The 17,106-nt window shown below is 48.8% G+C and overlaps 1 protein-coding gene across 1 annotated transcript; it reads right to left on the reverse strand.

The window, feature by feature from the left end:
- Positions 1-1,938: 1,938 nt before the first annotated feature.
- MAF (MAF bZIP transcription factor) lies at positions 1,939-13,250 on the reverse strand (the record flags this gene model as incomplete). Its single annotated transcript, XM_080352247.1, has 2 exons — positions 1,939-1,972; positions 12,184-13,250. 2 exons carry the CDS (start codon positions 13,248-13,250, stop codon positions 1,939-1,941), a joined length of 1,101 nt encoding a protein of 366 aa, XP_080208373.1.
- Between the last annotated feature and the right edge of the window lie 3,856 nt (positions 13,251-17,106).

A 17,106-nucleotide genomic window follows, 5' to 3' on the forward strand; every position in this document is an offset into this window, starting at 1 on the left:
ATAGGCCAAGACATGGCCCTTGAAAACAGCAGTTGCCTTGTAAAATACCACAATGTACCCTTGGCAGTATTGTATGAGATAGTAACTAGTTTTGTTATTGGCGTAAGAGTGTATATCACAAATATAAATGTAATCCTGCAGCTCTTGCTCTGAAAGCTCCCAGCAATCGCCGCAGGCTTGAGCGCGTGGGGTGACCCCGGTGACTGAGCCCCCCACCAACCCACTGCCATCCCACCCGCCAGAGACACCAGAGAGAGAACCTCTCAACCAGCAGCCACCAAACAGCCCAGTCACACTCCCAAAATTGCCTTGAAATGCTGAAAGTATACCAGCAGTACCCTAATTCCTCCAGAGGAGCCAGCTCAGTCAGTTAGACCACGGCAGCTATTGTCCACTGCTATAAAGGTACAGTCCTGCATTCCCCCAACTAACCCACCTGCACGAACGCCAAGCGAGCACGCCCCCGAGAGCGAGGACAACGGGACTCTTCAGAGCTAAGCTCATTATTCCTGGTATCAGAGAGACACTTCCCTGAATTGTCCTTCTCCTTCCCAAATTCCCCATCTGACCAGATGTCTTTCTCTCTCTTCTTTCACCTGTCAATCACATTCACAGCTGAAATTTGATTTCTCTCCCAACAGTAACCTTAGATGAAATATTACCATAGGGGTCAGAATTGTCTGAACCTTGCCACAGAAGTTTCTTAACTCTTCCGAGACCTGAGAGCTATTTGCTTAAAAGTAACAGATTCTGCTGCTGGATTATTTTTCTGTAATATGCGGGAGTGGAATCACAAAATATTGGAAGGAAGGCACAAGGAATTGGAGAAGCAAGTCAAGCAAGTCCTGAGATTGCAAGTGTCTGTCAGAAAAAGAGGTTTTGCTTTTTTACTGCAAGGATAACAAGAATATATATTACTTCTATTGTTCATATAAATCTAATAGTCACATATATAAATTACTGGAACTACAATAGTTTTCCTATGGGATTATTGAAAGTAGAACCATTTCACTAAGAACGAGGTGATGGAACACCTTGGCAACTAAAATACATACTTATTTACTTGAGCTTAATCATGACTTGTCTCTGTTCTTGCAAAAGTACATTGCGCTTTAAGACCTCACCAAAATAAAAGGCTGCTTTGCCCTTCATTTCCAGTGCTGAAACACAGGAAAACAGAACACGGAGGCACTGCAGTAACTCCCTGCCGTGGGTGCTCCTCAGGGCAAGGGGAGCATCGGGCTCCAAACAAACCTCTGCTGGTGCTCCTTGAGAAACCCCTTCCAACAGAAACCCCCTCAGTGCCGTTTAACAGAGAGTCTGGAGCACTGAGCACATCTTCCCCACCCTCATGCAAATTGTCATCATTTTTAAAAATAATAATAATAAACTCAGCTTCATTCCACCAGCTAATAAAATACAACTGTTTTATAACAGCACGACTGTTGATCAAAGTGCATGGCAGCCTGTGCTCTTAACTAAAATAGAAGGTTTCATAACAAAATTCACACAGGAGCCTCTGTCGTTGCAACCTTGCCAGTCATTTAAGCCACTTGGTGTTTTTTATAGTCAAGGTCAATAAAAATCAGATTTCATGGAAAAAAATTAAGTGCCTGTTTGAATCTACCAGGTGAAGGGACTGTAAGTCTATTTCCCCCATTTTCATTAGCAGCGTGGTTTTTAGTCATTGTTGCCGGGCTGAAGGAACATGAATTCAGTGCCATGAATTAAACACTGCTGTAATTTTTAAGTAGAGAAGTTGTCTAACACAGAGTCATGATTTCCATGCAGATCTGAGGGAGAGCTGCAGGAGGCCCATCCTCAGTCCCCGTGGCTGATGTCTGAACGCCCGAAACGACCACCCCTGCTAAACACGCCAAATTGCCCAGGAAAATTAAAACATACCTTTTTTTTTTTGACCTCAGGTAACAGGGATTTTCACATCACCGTTGTAGATGATTCTCTCGGGTACCTGATTTAGTAAATATAGTAAAATAAACCGTTATTAAAAGGAATTTTTAACATTGTAAAACATGTCTGTCGTGCCACTATCGTATGGAATAGGACCTTTTCTATTCAAATCCTAAATTAAATGCAGAAAGTCTCTTGTACTGTTTGCTAACTGCGAGTGAGTGAAGACGAAATTAACACAGTGTGAAGATGAGATGTTTCTAGCCCACGCATCTAGTCTTTGCATTAATAACAGGAGATTTTTACTGACAATTACCTTAAAAACACATATTTTTGCCTCACCAGTGAATATCAGCTTCTAAGATCTGAAAGCATGTAGGTTTCTGTATTTCTTTCTTAATGATTGTTATTAGCTGCACTAATTTAATTGGCAAAATAATAATCAATTTTCGTACACACTCCATTATTTCCAGACAGTAGCTGAATAACAAAAGCAGAGCTGTCATTCCTCCCTGCGCGTTCTTACACTGTACAAATTCATCCTGTCAACACATATTTAAAATCTAATTTAAAAAAAATTCAACATAGAGTGAATCTTTGCACAATAAGTGAGATAAGTCAGTGAGTCAATCCACATTTCTTAAGTATGGATATTTTGTTATGTCCATTAGAGTTAATTTTCCCTCCCCGAGCGTGCGTACACAGGCACAGACGTACATTTTCTGTACGGTGCCTGCAGGAATGCTCCAGCTCCATCCATTTGTTGTAACGGCACAGCTAATCAAAGCAAGGATAAACCCCAAGTCTGATCGGTTTGAATTAAAACAAAAAAAAGGCAAGACAAACTAGAGGCGCCTTTTCAGCGTTTTCATTCTAAACCAGCTCTGCAACTGAAAAATCAAGCCCATTGCACTTTGGATGGCGGCTGAATGCTCCCTCTCCCACAGCCCAGCGAGGGGTGAGCCAGGCACATAGAAACGCTCCTCACCTGCCCTGAAAGCCACATTTGCCTTTTCTTGGTGGTTTCTCTTTTTTTGGTGGTTTTTTGTTTGCTTTTTTTTTTTTTTGAGAAAGGGGCCAGTGCTTCCTTAAATGCGATACTTGGCATCCAGCCCAGGATCTCTTAAAGCAAATAACTCCCATAGACCTTTGGTGTCATTTTCCTCAAGATGACCTCTGCTTTCATGCCAATCGGTGAATCCATCCTGTTATTAATGCATGGGGCCGAGACGAATAAGTACTCAAGGCTCACACCTGAAGAGCATCCAGCCAGCGATGTGGTCAGATTGCCCTGAGCAGCCCCAGCTGCTGCCCAGGCCACCCCTGCCCTGAAACCACGGCCATGCGGCCACATCACTGCAGACCTGAGGCACGATGGCCCTGATCTGCCTCCACCGGGCATTGATTCATTTAGCAGCTTTATTTAACTATCAGTTTATTAATAAGGGAAGAGCCAAAGAAAGTAAGATAGTGTGAAGGCAGCCAGAAACACTAAGCAGATTTGTTAATTTCAGAAGGCTAATCACTTTTCTTCATTTTATCTGACAGAGCTGGTGCAAGAGAATTATACTTCAATAAGTTTTCTACTCTATACTGTGCTATTTTAAAAGCATTTCACAATAAAGGAAGCTGAAAGACTGTGCACAGTCTGGAGACCATATCTGGTGTGACATGAATATAGTATTTCAACCATATTTAATCTTACAGTATTCCCTCCTCTACAATGACTTTGCAGGAGGAAACCCTACAGAAAGGAAAATCTGTTCATCCCACACCACAAAACACTGAATTGCATTGCAGGCTCCAGCAGCTCTTCCTACATATTAAAATGCTCTCATCAGGGAATTTGGAAGCAGTTAAGTTGGGGGAAGGGAGAAAAAAAAATCCCAAGTCTCGTTTGCTTCACTTTGGGGTTCATTTTCATTGCCACTAACGCTTCACTGCAACGGCTCCAAGTGCTCGCAGGAGCAGGGGCTGTCTGCAGGGAAGAGCACCACGGCTTCAGAAGCCGATACCAACAAACAAAACTGATCCTATCCCCATCCCCGTTAGCACCGTGACAGCTCACTGTCAAGGCCTTGACAAGAACTTGTGTTTCAAAATTGGAGAAATGGGGTTCAGGCTGCAGGAGAGTGAATCTGCCTGCTTGCTGATAGAAAAGGGCTGTAAGCTTAATAACATACTCTGAGATACATCCACATAGATTTGGGGACCGCAGCCTTGGACAGCATCATTCTCTCTACTTTAGATTCTTCAAAAGCCACCAAATGTAAATGCTGCCCCCTCCCATCTTGGTCCCTGCACAGATCTCAGGGCCCGATCTAAAATGTCATTTCAAAAACTCCCTCTGACTACAGTGGGGTTTAGATTAGTCTCTGTGTGAGCACAGGTGAAAAGAAAAAGGAAGGAAAAAGAAAAGGAAATAAAGGGGGAAAAAAAAAAACAAGAACAAGAAAAGAGAAAGTAAGAAAAGGGAAGAAAAAAAAAAAATGAAAGAAAACCAAAAAGCAAAAGAGAACAGCTAGTGAACAAAATAAGCGGGGCAGTGCTCAGTGAACATACCTAGGGGACGGTCGGCCAGCCGAGGCCGCCGGGGTGACACACCGGAGCTCAGCTTTGGTGCACGGACGGATCCTTTAGTTACGCACAGACTCCCCTTTTGGTCCAGGAATTGAATTTCGAAACAAACAAACAAGCAAGCAAACAAAACAAAGGACCCTCCGCGTCCCTCCCGCTCCCCCGCCCGGGCCCCCGTTGCCCCCAGGGCCCTGGCGGGAGCCCGGGGCGGGGGCAGCTCCCGAACCACGCGTGTGTGAGCTCCTCCACCCCCGGCCCGGGGGTGTGTGTGCCGGGGATGGGGGGGCCGGGGAAGGCCGGTGTCCCCGAGGTGGCGGCCGGGCCGGTGCGGGTGCGGGCGCAGCCCCTCGCCGGTCCCCGCCGCCCCCCGGCCCCGTGTGCTGCCCGCCCGGCACCGCGCGGGTGCCGATGGAGCTCGCCGGGGAGGAGGCGGGGGCTACACTGTTACATAGGCGCTCCCTGCCCGGCCTGGGTTATTTTCAAGCTGCTGGAAGCTGAGGTTTGAAAATCCGTGCCCGAATTCTCCCCAAGCGCGCTGCTCTCCCCGGCCGAGGCAGGTGCCGGGCGGGAAGGCAAAGGCGAGGGTCCCCGCTGTCCCTGGCACCCCGCTGTCCCTGGCACCCCGCTGTCCCTGGCACCCCGCTGTCCCTGGCACCCCGCAGCCTGCAGGGACACTGGATTTCAACACTGAAAACCCAAGGACAAGAGGCAGGGAGATGCCGGAGCTCACGCTGAAATAGGGTGTTGAGCCTTAACGCCTCCGTATGCAGTCATTGACATTTCTGCTGTAACGGGGGACAAGCTGCTGAGAACATTTTTCAGAACTGTAGGTCTTTATGAATTAACAATTGAGAGCGGCAACCAGGGACACTCCATTCCCTACCCCCGCTGGAAACTTGAAGACACTGCTCCATTTGTTGTTTGCTGGGTAATTTTTTTTTCTGTGTGGTATAGAAACACCACTTCGAGCAAACTTCTGCTCTGGCTTTGATTCCCTCCTTGCAAGACGTCTTATAGAGACGCGTTTAAAAAATCACAATAAGATAAAATAAAATAAAGGAAATCATGACACAAAGTCCGCAGGGCTTCAAAGCAAGCAAGGAGAGAGGCAGGGCCACCTCCATCCCCGCAACTCACTGCACCACAACTGCAGGCCTGCACGCCTCGCTGCGGTGTCGAGGTGCCGTGGGTTCAAAAGCTAGACTTTGGGGGAAAAAAAATTAAAAATGGGTACGGCAACAGCGAAAGAAAATGATCGTTTGAGAGAGCGATAAGATGTAAGCAGCTTGCATCGAGGGCTCTGAGACATTATCACGCTGTGCTGGGTCAACCTGATATGGTAGCAGATAGCAGGGGCTGCACCGGAGCTGCCTGTCCGCCGTTACACCAGCTACAGCCTCGCCGATCCCCGGCCTCTTGCTTTTCACTTGAAAAGTTAAGTCACATCCTGGACTATTTTTGCATTGTGTTGGCTTAGATCTCACAAATGTGAATGCACTCAGCCCTCAGAGAGTGACAAATGTTATTCTCAGTCCTCCCCCACAATTTCAGGCAGTCAAGAATTAGGTGGGGCAGAGCGTACAGTATTTTAATCTATTGATTTGTATCTGCTGTGCCCAAAAAATTCATTAGAGAAGCCTTAAAAGTGCGAAGCGGTTGAGTGCTCAGCTCCCTCCTGAAAAGACAAATTCTTTTAGCAGCTGCTCACCTCTGGCACGGCCCGGGGTGTGCTACCTCGTGTTGGCCATACCGAGACCTGCACTAAAAACAGATAGCTGAAGCATTTGACTGTGCGTGGATGTGTGTGTGTGTGTGTGTATACGTGTATATACAAGCGCGACTGTTTTATTTTGTCCCGGCTGACCAAACAAAACCTATCACACTCTGCATAGCTACCCGGGGAACGGCCGAGCCCCACGGCAGCCGCTCACAGCACCGCCATTCAGAAAGAGGGAGGGAAGAAAGTTTATTACAAAAATCCTAATTCCTCACATCGAAGTATGTAGGATTATTTTTGTTGCCCTGCGTGAAATTTTGAATTCAGCAATCTGAACAGGTGTCACAAACACTGGGGCCATTTAGCTCCTCTGATGATCGGAGTAATAAATACAGAGGATTTCCTTTCAATGCAGCACATGCTGAAATGACACCAATGTAGTTCTGGCATCTGAGCAGATAATTCTGATATATGCATCATTTCCTCCCTAAATCCAGGAAGCAGCTACACTCTCTATCTGATATTAGTATATTATGTCAAATAGAAATTGGTATTAAAATTATGAATGATTCTAGATCAAGAACTTCCTACACGCTACACAGAGGGAGGGGGAGGAAACAGCTGCGCAAAAGCTTTCGGAAGGGAAAGGAAAAAGAGCTGGGAAAGTTCATTTTTTAAACGAAAAATGTGCTGCCGTGGTTGGCGTGGGGGTAGTTTTCGAGTGACATTTTGATTCAGCGCAGGCGTTTTTGTTTTAAGGAGGGTGAATAAGACTTTCTAATAAATAGAAGCTCTCACCACTCTGTTTGCAAACGGGCGCTTCTCACAGTGTCTGCCCAGCGGTGGCGAGGAATTGCTCGAGAAATAAATAGACACCGATGTGACTGGGGTATTTCCCTCCTTTCTCCCCTCTGTTTTTCAGGATGCGATCTGGGATGACATTTCTCAGGCTGGGAAAACGCTGTAGCACAAACACAAAAATACTCCTGGACTGTGCTCAGCAAAAGCCTGAAGGATGGGCAGAGGGTTACGCTTCATTTTCAGAGGGGAAAACAAAAAAGGCCGAAGGCTAAGGTGGGATGGGGAGGGAAGAGGAGGCTGAGCCGCAGCGCACACCATTTCCCAGCCCAGGGCCGCTCTCTGTGCACCGAGCCCCCGGCACCGGTCAGATGCAAGTTCTTTAGAATGTAGTTAATAAATGGGAAAGCACTATAGGACTACGGGAGAAATGAGGAATCGTTAGCGATGGGGGGATCAAGACTCCGCGCACCTTCTGCCACACGAGTGCCCGTCTCGGGCAGCGTTCCCTGCGCCAGCCGGAGAGGCACCTGTGGGAGAACGAGCGGATCCTGCTGCCCTGTGACACCCCCAGGATTCACCTCCCAGCTCAACCGGAGCAGGAGCGAGGCCAGAGCCGGTGATTAATGAATGTAGGTTATTCAGAGCGGAGTAGTTCCAATTAGTCCTCAGCAAGCAGTCCTGCGGCAAAGGTGGGTGCTCCCCTGCAATGATTCATACAGAGAACCCCAATACTCGCTTTGCTTTACTGAAAATTAAAACATGCATCTTTTTTTTCCCCTCCAGCGGGGCGGTTGGCATGTTTCAGGCTGAAATTCAAGTGCAGCCGAAGTTGGCTGCATTTTTTTTTATTTGCAAAGCAAGATTGCAGTGTGTCATAACGATGCCAAACCGGGAGAGAGCCTTATTTCCTTCTCAGGTTGGGTATGCGATGGGAATTTTCCCTTTTGCACTCGGTCTATTTCTAGGAAGAATTTCTCTTATCACTGTTCAAACAGGTTTTATTTCTTTCCTCCGAGAAAGAAGATATTGAGGGAGGCAGCCGTGCTCCCCCTGCCCTGTGCTACTCAGGCAGTTCACAATACTTTCCAGATCCTAGCGCCTGCTCCTAACTTTGCCTGCGAGCAAACGCGGAGCAGCAGAGGGGCTGCGGGGACGAGGCTGCACCACAAGTGGGTCACAGGCTGGGGCTCGGGGCTCCGCGCTGCCGGGGGGTGCAGGGCCGCTCCGGGGGCTGTGCCCAGGAGAGGCCTCATCCTGTCCCTTCCTTGGGGCAGGGCTCCTTCCAGGGAGCAGCAGCAAAGCCTCCAAGTGATCCCCTGCAAAAGATCCCCGGCATCTGTAAAGGCTCAGCCAGCGAAGGGGAGGCGGGAGAAGACATTAAAACCAGCCCTGTCTTTATGAGAGGAGATAATTCTCTGCTCGGCCAATAGCAACCAGTTTACCCACAGATTACACATTAACCAGAAAATGGAACTCAAATTAACCAGAATCTGGAGCTTGAACCATTACTCAAACCCTGGTGCAACAGCAGGTCAGATGCCAAAGGGCAGGCTGGTGCCTCGGCGCTGGGGAGGGGCGAGGTGCAGCATCGGCACCGGGGACCACGGCCACCGACCGCCAAAACGGGGCGGCTGCCCGCTGTCACCCACGGCGGGTGGCTGTGCATCTCCAGAGGGACCTCCGCAGCAGCAGGGCGGCCTCCAGCAGCACCCAGTGTCCACAGACACCGGCTCCCGTGGGTGCAGGTGCCGCAGGGGAGCTTAGGACCACATCCTGACCCCAGCCCAGGGCAGGATGGGCTCCAAGCCAGCTGGGCAGAGGAACGGCAATAGGTCCTCTCCTTTCACTGCCACCAGCACCGGGGAGGAAGACCCCGCAGCCGGGAAGAAGCTGCACCAACAGCAGGGGGGCAAAAATAAAGGAAAAAGAGAAAAGTGCTGGGTTTATGAGCCTTGGTCTGGAGACAAAACCCCCACCCTGGAAGGGCTGGAGCATCCTTTGGAGAGGCCTCTGCTTCTCAAATAGACTAGGCAGATAATCCCATTCAGAGAGGCAGAGAGGGCTCACACGGACTGGGAGGCTCTCGGGAAAGGTGGCTTTGAGCAAACCGGCTCAAAGGTTTGAGGAGCCTTTCGAAGTCAAAATGTCCTTTGACATGGAGAACTGCAATGAAGAGAGGCTCAGAGACCTGAACATTTCTAGCACATTAACCTTTGGATTGACTGCTTAGGACAAGTAACTCTCCAAAGTTGGAGGAAGTCCTTCGAATTGTTTTTTCTCTGCTCCTCAGTGCTCTCTGGGCTTTCTAAGGCCTGCAGCAAACCCGAAACCAAATAAACAAACAAAAAACCCCACAGGGCAAACAAAAGAAGAAGTGGGGGGTGGGGAGAAAGCAAAGCAAAGGGAAAAAGGAGGCAGCTATGGACCCAATTGCAAGAAATGTTTAGATGTAGCGCTCAGGGGCTCTGTGAGAAGCCAAGCCCGGTGCGGTGTCAGCTCTCACCGAGGACAGGCATGCTCTGCGGGATCAGATGATCAGAGATGTTAATTCTTCCCTTTCACTTCACTCCACCATACAACAATCAACATACAGGGCTGTATCATGTCATCAGGGTTTGAAGAAGAGCTCCTCTTTGAGATCTCCCAAAACCTGGCGGCATGATCTGAGTCACTGAAACCGAGCTCACTGCAATACTGAGAAGGCAGAGGCAGCACCTGAAAGCTCACGTTTCCCATCTGCCCCAATGAGAACTGCACTGCTAGCGGGCGGCAATTCTCTGCTTTACACCAGCTATCCTCCTCTTTCTCCCCTCCCGGGTGCCATGGAGCCCAGCCCCGGCAGCAGCATCGCCCCTTGCCAGGCATTGCCCAAGGGCTGCGCTCGGAGTCATGGAACTGGGAACTACACACTAAGAAACTGAGTACGGAATCAAAAAAATGCAGTTTATTATTGTAGATTATTCTCTCTTTCGATATAACCATAGAGTTGAAAATGAAAGAAAAGCACATAGGAACATCACACATGGTTAGTTAGTAACTCAAGATATAAAACAATTTTGCACAGCAAAATATGTAAAAGAAAAAGTAACTGACAAGATTTTTTTATATTTATTGTGGTAAGATTTACTTTCCATTTTTTTTTTTTTTTAAAAGACAGGATATCAGTCCCTGAAAATAAAATTTACTGATTATTGCCTTTAAAACTGTGGAATTTTTGAAGTTACAGAAAATCCAGTTCTGCACCACAATACAACTGTAAAAAAATCTGCATCATTTTAAAACTGTGCAGTAATGCCATCTTATAACTGCATAAATTGTATTAGCGTTCTAAACAGGTTCGTCAGGTTTTTGTTGGTTTTGTGTTATATGCTTGCAGGTTATATCTTAGTGCAATTCAGTCCCAAATACTTCCATTTTGAAAGAAAAAAAAAGAAAACAAAAAAAGAAAACAAAAAACAACCCATACATTTTGAATGTAAAATACCCCTATAGATATAAACAGGGGTGCCTCCCCCCTTTAATACTTTGGTTTTCAAATACAGTCAGTGGTATAGCAAGGACTACATATACCCAACTTATATTTAAGTTGCAAGCACATGCTGCATAAACTACTTTTTAAAACAGTCCCGTTGCAAATTCTACCCCCCTTTACATCACAACAGTAAACAATTTAGTGCATCAATCGTTAAAAAAAATCTACAGCTAAACAGACCTAACTCTTTCGGATTTATCTATAACATTCCTTTATCTGTAGCATACATTTTAACTGGGCTAACAGATGACAGAAACGGTAATTAAATTAGATACTAGGAACCCAGAGCATTCCACATTTGACAATGACCAAATGCAAAAGGAAAAAAAACTGGGGCAGATCACTTCAAATAATTCATGTTTAGACTGTTTTAGGCAACAGCACCGTTCCCATGGCCCCCGAGTGGGATGCGAATTTTGGTTCTAACACCTTTCCAAAGTTCTTTTTGGTTTGTTTGGGGTTTTTTTTTGTTGTTGTTGATATGATTTTTGCCACATCAGGGTATCGAAATCCATCCTGGCATGTTTTGGAGAGGGAATGCTTCAGTGCATTGAAAAGGAAGTCTGAAGTTTTGAGTAACTCAGAGCAGTTTTAGAGCAGATGCAAACTTTAATGGGAGGAAGAGGAAGATCAAAGGTTGCACTTTTTTGCTTTCAACCCAAAAAAGTGATGAGGCAATAAAACAAAAGGATGAATGCCATGCCATAATAGTCTCCAAAAGTCCATTTCCAAGCAAAAGAAAAAAAAAATAATTATACCATACATGACCAGCATGCAGGGTTTTTTATTAATATAATGTCTCTTTTTCATAGTCTTTCGAAACAGTTATAGTTCATTGTTGCTAAGACAAAATAGCAAGCGTAATGCATGAGATGAGTATGGGATTCTAATGGCAGCCTAAAGTCTCACGTTTGGCAGGTTAAGGCCAAAACTCACATGAACACACCGAAGGCTGATGCAGGCTCGATTTTGGCAGGTTGGTCTAGGCATAGCTCTAGTTTTGCACAACAACGCTAAGAACTGATGGAACTCAGCAAGCTGGAGTCTAAAAATTTCACATTGTTTTTGTATATTTTTTTTGTTTTTGTTTTGTTTTTTGTGGGTTTTTTGTATATTTTTTTGTATTTTTTTCATTTTATTTTTCTTTTTGCAAAGCTCAAATCTCAGATGAAGAACTCAGTATGGCAAAAAAAAAATTTGACTCTTTTTGGACACAGCAAGCTCAAAAGGAAAAAACTCATGAACTTAAAAATATATATATATATATATAATGTGGATGGCAGGTTTCAAAGAAGAGCGAGCTTCATATGAAGAACTGAGTTGGTGGCAAGTTGGATCTTTTAAATTAAAAAAAACCCACAACAGCAAGCCCCCACAAAAATTAAAAAAATAATAATAATTAACAGAAAAGAAACTGCTGTAGAAGTTGAGGGTGGCCGCCATGGAGCCAGCCCACCTTAAAAGAAAAAACAAAGAAAAACCAAACCAGCCCCCAAACCAGCTTCGCTTTAAAATGGTTTTGAGTTTTAAAAAGGAAAAAAAAAGCACTACGCGGTGGCAAGCTGGGTTGTCGCTCTAGCAAAGCCCCCAACAACAACTCACACGGAGAACTTTTAGTTAAGGTGGCAAGGCTGCGAGAACTCACATGAAAAACTCTGGAGAGGAAGGGTTGTCGCTGCTGGATCCGTTTTCTCTGAAGCCATTGCTGACCAGCTTCTCGTACTTTTCCTTGTAGGCGTCCCTCTCCCGGACCAGCCTGGAGATCTCCTGCTTTAGGTGCTCCACTTGCTGCAGCAGCTGGTTCTTCTCCGACTCCAGGACGTGCCGCTGCTGGACCCTCTTGAAGCGGCAGGACTGGGCATAGCCCCTGTTTTTGAGGGTCCTCCTCTTCTGCTTCAGCCGGATCACCTCTTCCTTGCTGACGCCCCGCAGCTGCCGGTTGAGTTCCCGCACCGACATGGTCACCAGCTGCTCGTCGGAGAAGCGGTCGTCGAAGTGGAGGCCGCCGCCGCCGCTGCCGCCGTGGTGCGGGTGGTGCAGCCCCCCGGCGCCGCCGCCGCCGCCGCCGCCGCCGCCGCCGGAGCCGGCGGCCGAGGAGGCGGAGGAGGGCGGCGCGCTGCCCGGCGCCGCGGCGTGGGGGTGCCCGCCGCCGCCGCCGTGGTGCGGGTGGTGGTGGTGGTGGTGGTAGTGGGGCGCGCCGCCCTGCGCCGCCGCCGCGGCGATCACCGCCGACACCACGGCGGCCGCCGAGCCCATCTCCTCGGCCGGCACGGAGCCGCCGGCGCCGGCCGCCGCGGCCAGCTGCTGCCCTCTAGCATAGCCATCGAAGGCGCCGGGCAGCGGGTGGTGGCTGCTGTTGATCAGCGCCTCCACCGCGTCCTCGGGGCTGAAGCCCAGCGCCTCCGGGTTGAGCTGCTGCGGGTAGCCCGTCATCCAGTAGTAGTCTTCCAGGTGGGTCTTCTGGTCGGTGCCGGAGCCGGGGCTGGGCGCCGAGAAGCTGGGGGACGGGGGCACCGAGCTGCAGGGCGTGCTCATCGGGGTGGAAGAGAGCGATCCCCCGGCGATCAAGCGGCCGCACTGGCTGATAATGCGATCGGTCTCCACCGGCTCCTTTTTCACTTCAAACTTCATCAGATCGAAGTCATTAACATATTCCATGGCCAGGGGACTGGTGGGCAGGTCGGAGCTGCTCATTGCCAGTTCTGATGCCATCCTTTTGCTGCTGACAGTCCTCCAGAAAGGGTGCGCTCCGGGAGCCAGGGGACTGCTCTGAGTTGCCACCGGGTGAGCCAGCTTGATTTTTGGCGAGCTCTGCTCCGCTCTCTCCTGCCTCTGCCTCTCGCCACGGCCCCTCGCAGCCTCCGCTCCAATTCGCCCCGGCTGCTCTCGCTCCCGCTCCGCGTTATCCTTTGCAGAGTCTCCGCTGCCGCTGATGCATCAGAGCGAGGGGCTCTTGCTATTCGCCTTTTGCATAAAGGTTTTTTTTTTCTCCTCCTCTCTCCCTCCCTTCTCTCTCTCTCTCTCTCTCTCCTCTCTCTCTTTTGCAGCTTGCAAACTGCAGCTGGAAGTGTTAGCTGGTGTTGTTGCGAGTAAATTTGTTGTTGTTGTTGTTTTGTTTTGTTATTTTTAACACTTCATGGTGCCTTTCCTCTGGGCTTTCTCATGCAAAGTGCAGAGCGAGAAGAGAGGTTCATCGGGGAAGGGAGGAGGGAAGAGAGCGAAGACAAAAAAAAATCAAAGTCGATATCGCAACCAAAATAATAACAGGGTTTTTTTCTTTAAAAAAAAAAAAAAAGGAAAAAAAGACTCGCCCCCAATGCTACAGCAAGAAGATGAAAAATATTTTAAAGGTTTCATCCAGCAGGAGAGTTTAAAAGCATTGCTGAGTTTTATAGCGCTCCTGACGTCAAATGGGAAATTGACTCGGCGGCCGGACCAATGAGCTGCCACCGTCCCAGCCCTTATTAGCATAATAGTATAGAAACAAGGAAACTTTTCGGAGCTGTCAATCAGGGCCCCATCAGCTGACTGTCAGCTGGGGAGTGCCTTAACCCCTTCCTGCCCAACGCCTGCGGCCGGACTCACCGGGTAAGCGGCTGCGGGACGGGGGCCGCTCCTCCTGCCCCGCTCCGCCGGGACGGCCCCGGCCGCCGCGCTCCCTGCGGCCGTGCGCGGCTTCGGGCGAGCGCCATGCCCCGGGGCGGGGTGCCGGAGCTGCCCCCGCCCGCCCGGGCGGTGCGGGCACCCGAGGGCGCGGGGAGCTCCCTCCGGCCGGGAGCGGGGCAGCGCGGAACGCCGGGCTCAGCGTCCCGGCGGGGACCCGGCAGCGCGGCGCCGCCTCCGGGGCCGCTCGCGGCGCGGGCTCCGCCGTGCCAGGCGCGGGTACCGGTACCCGCCGCCGGCCGGTGCCGCTCACTCGCTCCGCTCCCCCGCAGCGCCTCGCATTGCTCGGTGATTTTTTTTTTCACGGGGACGGGGCATCGATTCTTCCATCCCCCCACCCCGCCGAGAGGCGCGAAAGCCCTGCAAGTTGGCGAGCCCCGCGCCCGCCCCCTCCGCACTTGGCTTGCTGGCCGGGACTAATTAATTTAATACATTTAGAACTAATTGTATTTACTTTAGCCTCCCCTCCCGCCCCTCGCTCCCCCCCCTCCCCCGGGAGGGGGATGGGGATGGGGCCGGGGGGTGCCGTGGAAGCGGCGAGCGGGCTGGACGCGGAGCGGCGGATCGGCTCGGTTTAAATCTCGACAGCGCCATCTCTCGTCGAAAGGTCAGTGTCGAGGCGGTCCCCGGCCGGCGCGGAGCCGCGGGAGCCGGGCCGGGCCCCGCCGGCGGGGCGGTGCCGCCCCCGCAGCGGCCGCGGTCCCCGCCCGGCCTCGGCGCGGCTCTGCCCGGCTGCACCCGCGGCCCCCGCCGTGCGCCGGGGAAACCCGCCACCTCCGGGGCTGCCAGGCTCGATTTTCCGACCGGGCTTTATGGGAATATCGATAGAATTAAAGTTACTTGTAATTCCGTGATAAATGAGATGTCTCTAGTAAGTAAGATTAAGTGCAGTGCTATAAAGTTGTTTATCTGAAAAGTAATTCTCAGAAACCTGACTTCTGACACTCGGTCATATATTAAACCAGCCTCTTGAACATTGTACTTCAAATCCTCTCTTCTCCCCTTGCCTAGTCCCTTCCCCCTTGGAGCTTGCTATTTATAACTGCGCGCAGGGTATTACTCTGTAGGTGCGAGCAAATCTCTGGGTAATTTTTCACCGACTGTGAAAATCATCATTTGCAGTAGCCAAAGAATCTCTGCTTAGGCAATTATACTTGGCTAGTGGATTTACAAATGGATAACATCATCTGACTATGCCATTATCGGTATGAGTGCCAGTACTAACATCTGAAAGTCATACAGCATGTACTGTTCCTGGCAACTAAAAAAGGGTAGGGCACACTGCAAATTTAGGAAGATAACAAGATCTAGAAATGATCGTAGAGGCAATTCTGGAAAGCGAAAAAAATGCTACCAACTTCACTAAAAAATCAAAATGTAGTTCTGCACAGTTTTGAAACCCAGGCCATGGCCATCTGCTAGCTTTATCTCACAAACTGCGACTCGTGACAGAGTTAATGCAACCTAACTATGCAGGCTGGCTTTCCTATTTCTTCACGTTGTTCGAATCAACAGAACTTCCAGACTCGCAGCATAAATCCTCCCAGGACAGCCCAATGCCCTGGATTTGTTTTTCCCTGAGCAAGATGAACGTATATCACTTAACATGCTCACCTATGAGAGGCATAAAATGTGCACTAATATTTTTAAATGAAAAGGTTATTGCTTTTCAGAATGTACAGTGGTACTATTTCACTTGCTTGTTTGATAGGTGGCTGTGGAAATGTGGCTTCAGCCCTATAGAATAGTTTGTTTGGATGTGAGGATTCAAAGTGCTACAATTGCAAACAAGTAAATTTCCTGAGTAAACTCTGAGCTCTAGACAAAGAGTATGAAATTGTGGGAGCTAACGGGGAACATCATTTAATTCATACCAATGTAAGCAAGTGCTACAAATTAATTGAAGCTCTGACCTACCATAACAGCAACTAAAATTATTAGTTGTAGAATATGGTTCTTGTGTGATTGCTACACAGAACTGCTGCACCAAAACGCCTCTACTCTTGAGTGCAGCAGGGAAAAAAATATTATTAGCAATTTTTGGATAACCTTCAGAAGCAACATTCTCCTCCCTACACAATATAATTCTCATTTTAGGAGTATTTTTCTTTATTATTTGGCTATTCACAATGGGTGTCTAAACATTTACAGTCCTCTATTAACAGTGTTTCTTCCATAACAATCACACACTTTCATTTCAATTAGAGCTATTCAGCCTTCAGTTTTTGCACAATTATTGCAGGCCAGCCTGCTCCCTTTTCCCAGCACCGCTTGTACCAATCCTGCCCTGAGCCAGGCGGAGGGAGAACTCCAAGGTCCCTCTCACCGGCTCTTGCTCCAGTTTGTTTCCGAGCATCTCTCCTTGGCAGCGTGGCGGGGAGCCCCGCTCGCTCCCGGTTTGCTGCTGACCTGGTTCAGAAGCTCCCAGCTGATGTATATTTATTGTGGGAGAGTTTTCTGACAACTCACGCAGGGGGACATGAAACATTAACTGCAAACACACCGGGGTCGCGCTGAGCTGGGACGAGCGCGCCAGCAGCGTATGCGAGAACTTCCACCGCCCTAGTGCTGGCGCCTGCGTGTATCTAACGCACAGGATTTAGCAGAAGCAAACGTGCAGGTTATGAGTTATATGAACTCAGAGTGTGATTTGTTATAACTTAAACACATATCAAGACCAACACGTTAAGTACAGTTACTGCTCCTTTTGTTTATCTAGTGTCTTATTTTATGGTGCAGAACTAAACAGTGTCTGCTGAATTTAACTACGAAACCAGCCAAATTGATTTCAGAAAGACTTCTTCAGAGTAACAGAGTGATAAGGCATAAACTGCTCCTAGGTGCAGTGCTAGATAAATCCTTTTAACAGTCTTCAGATCAGTTAACAGGGTAAGTAAATCACATA

Source organism: Nesoenas mayeri, assembly GCF_963082525.1.
Source record: "Nesoenas mayeri genome assembly, chromosome: 12".
Classification (NCBI taxonomy): Eukaryota; Metazoa; Chordata; class Aves; order Columbiformes; family Columbidae; genus Nesoenas; species Nesoenas mayeri.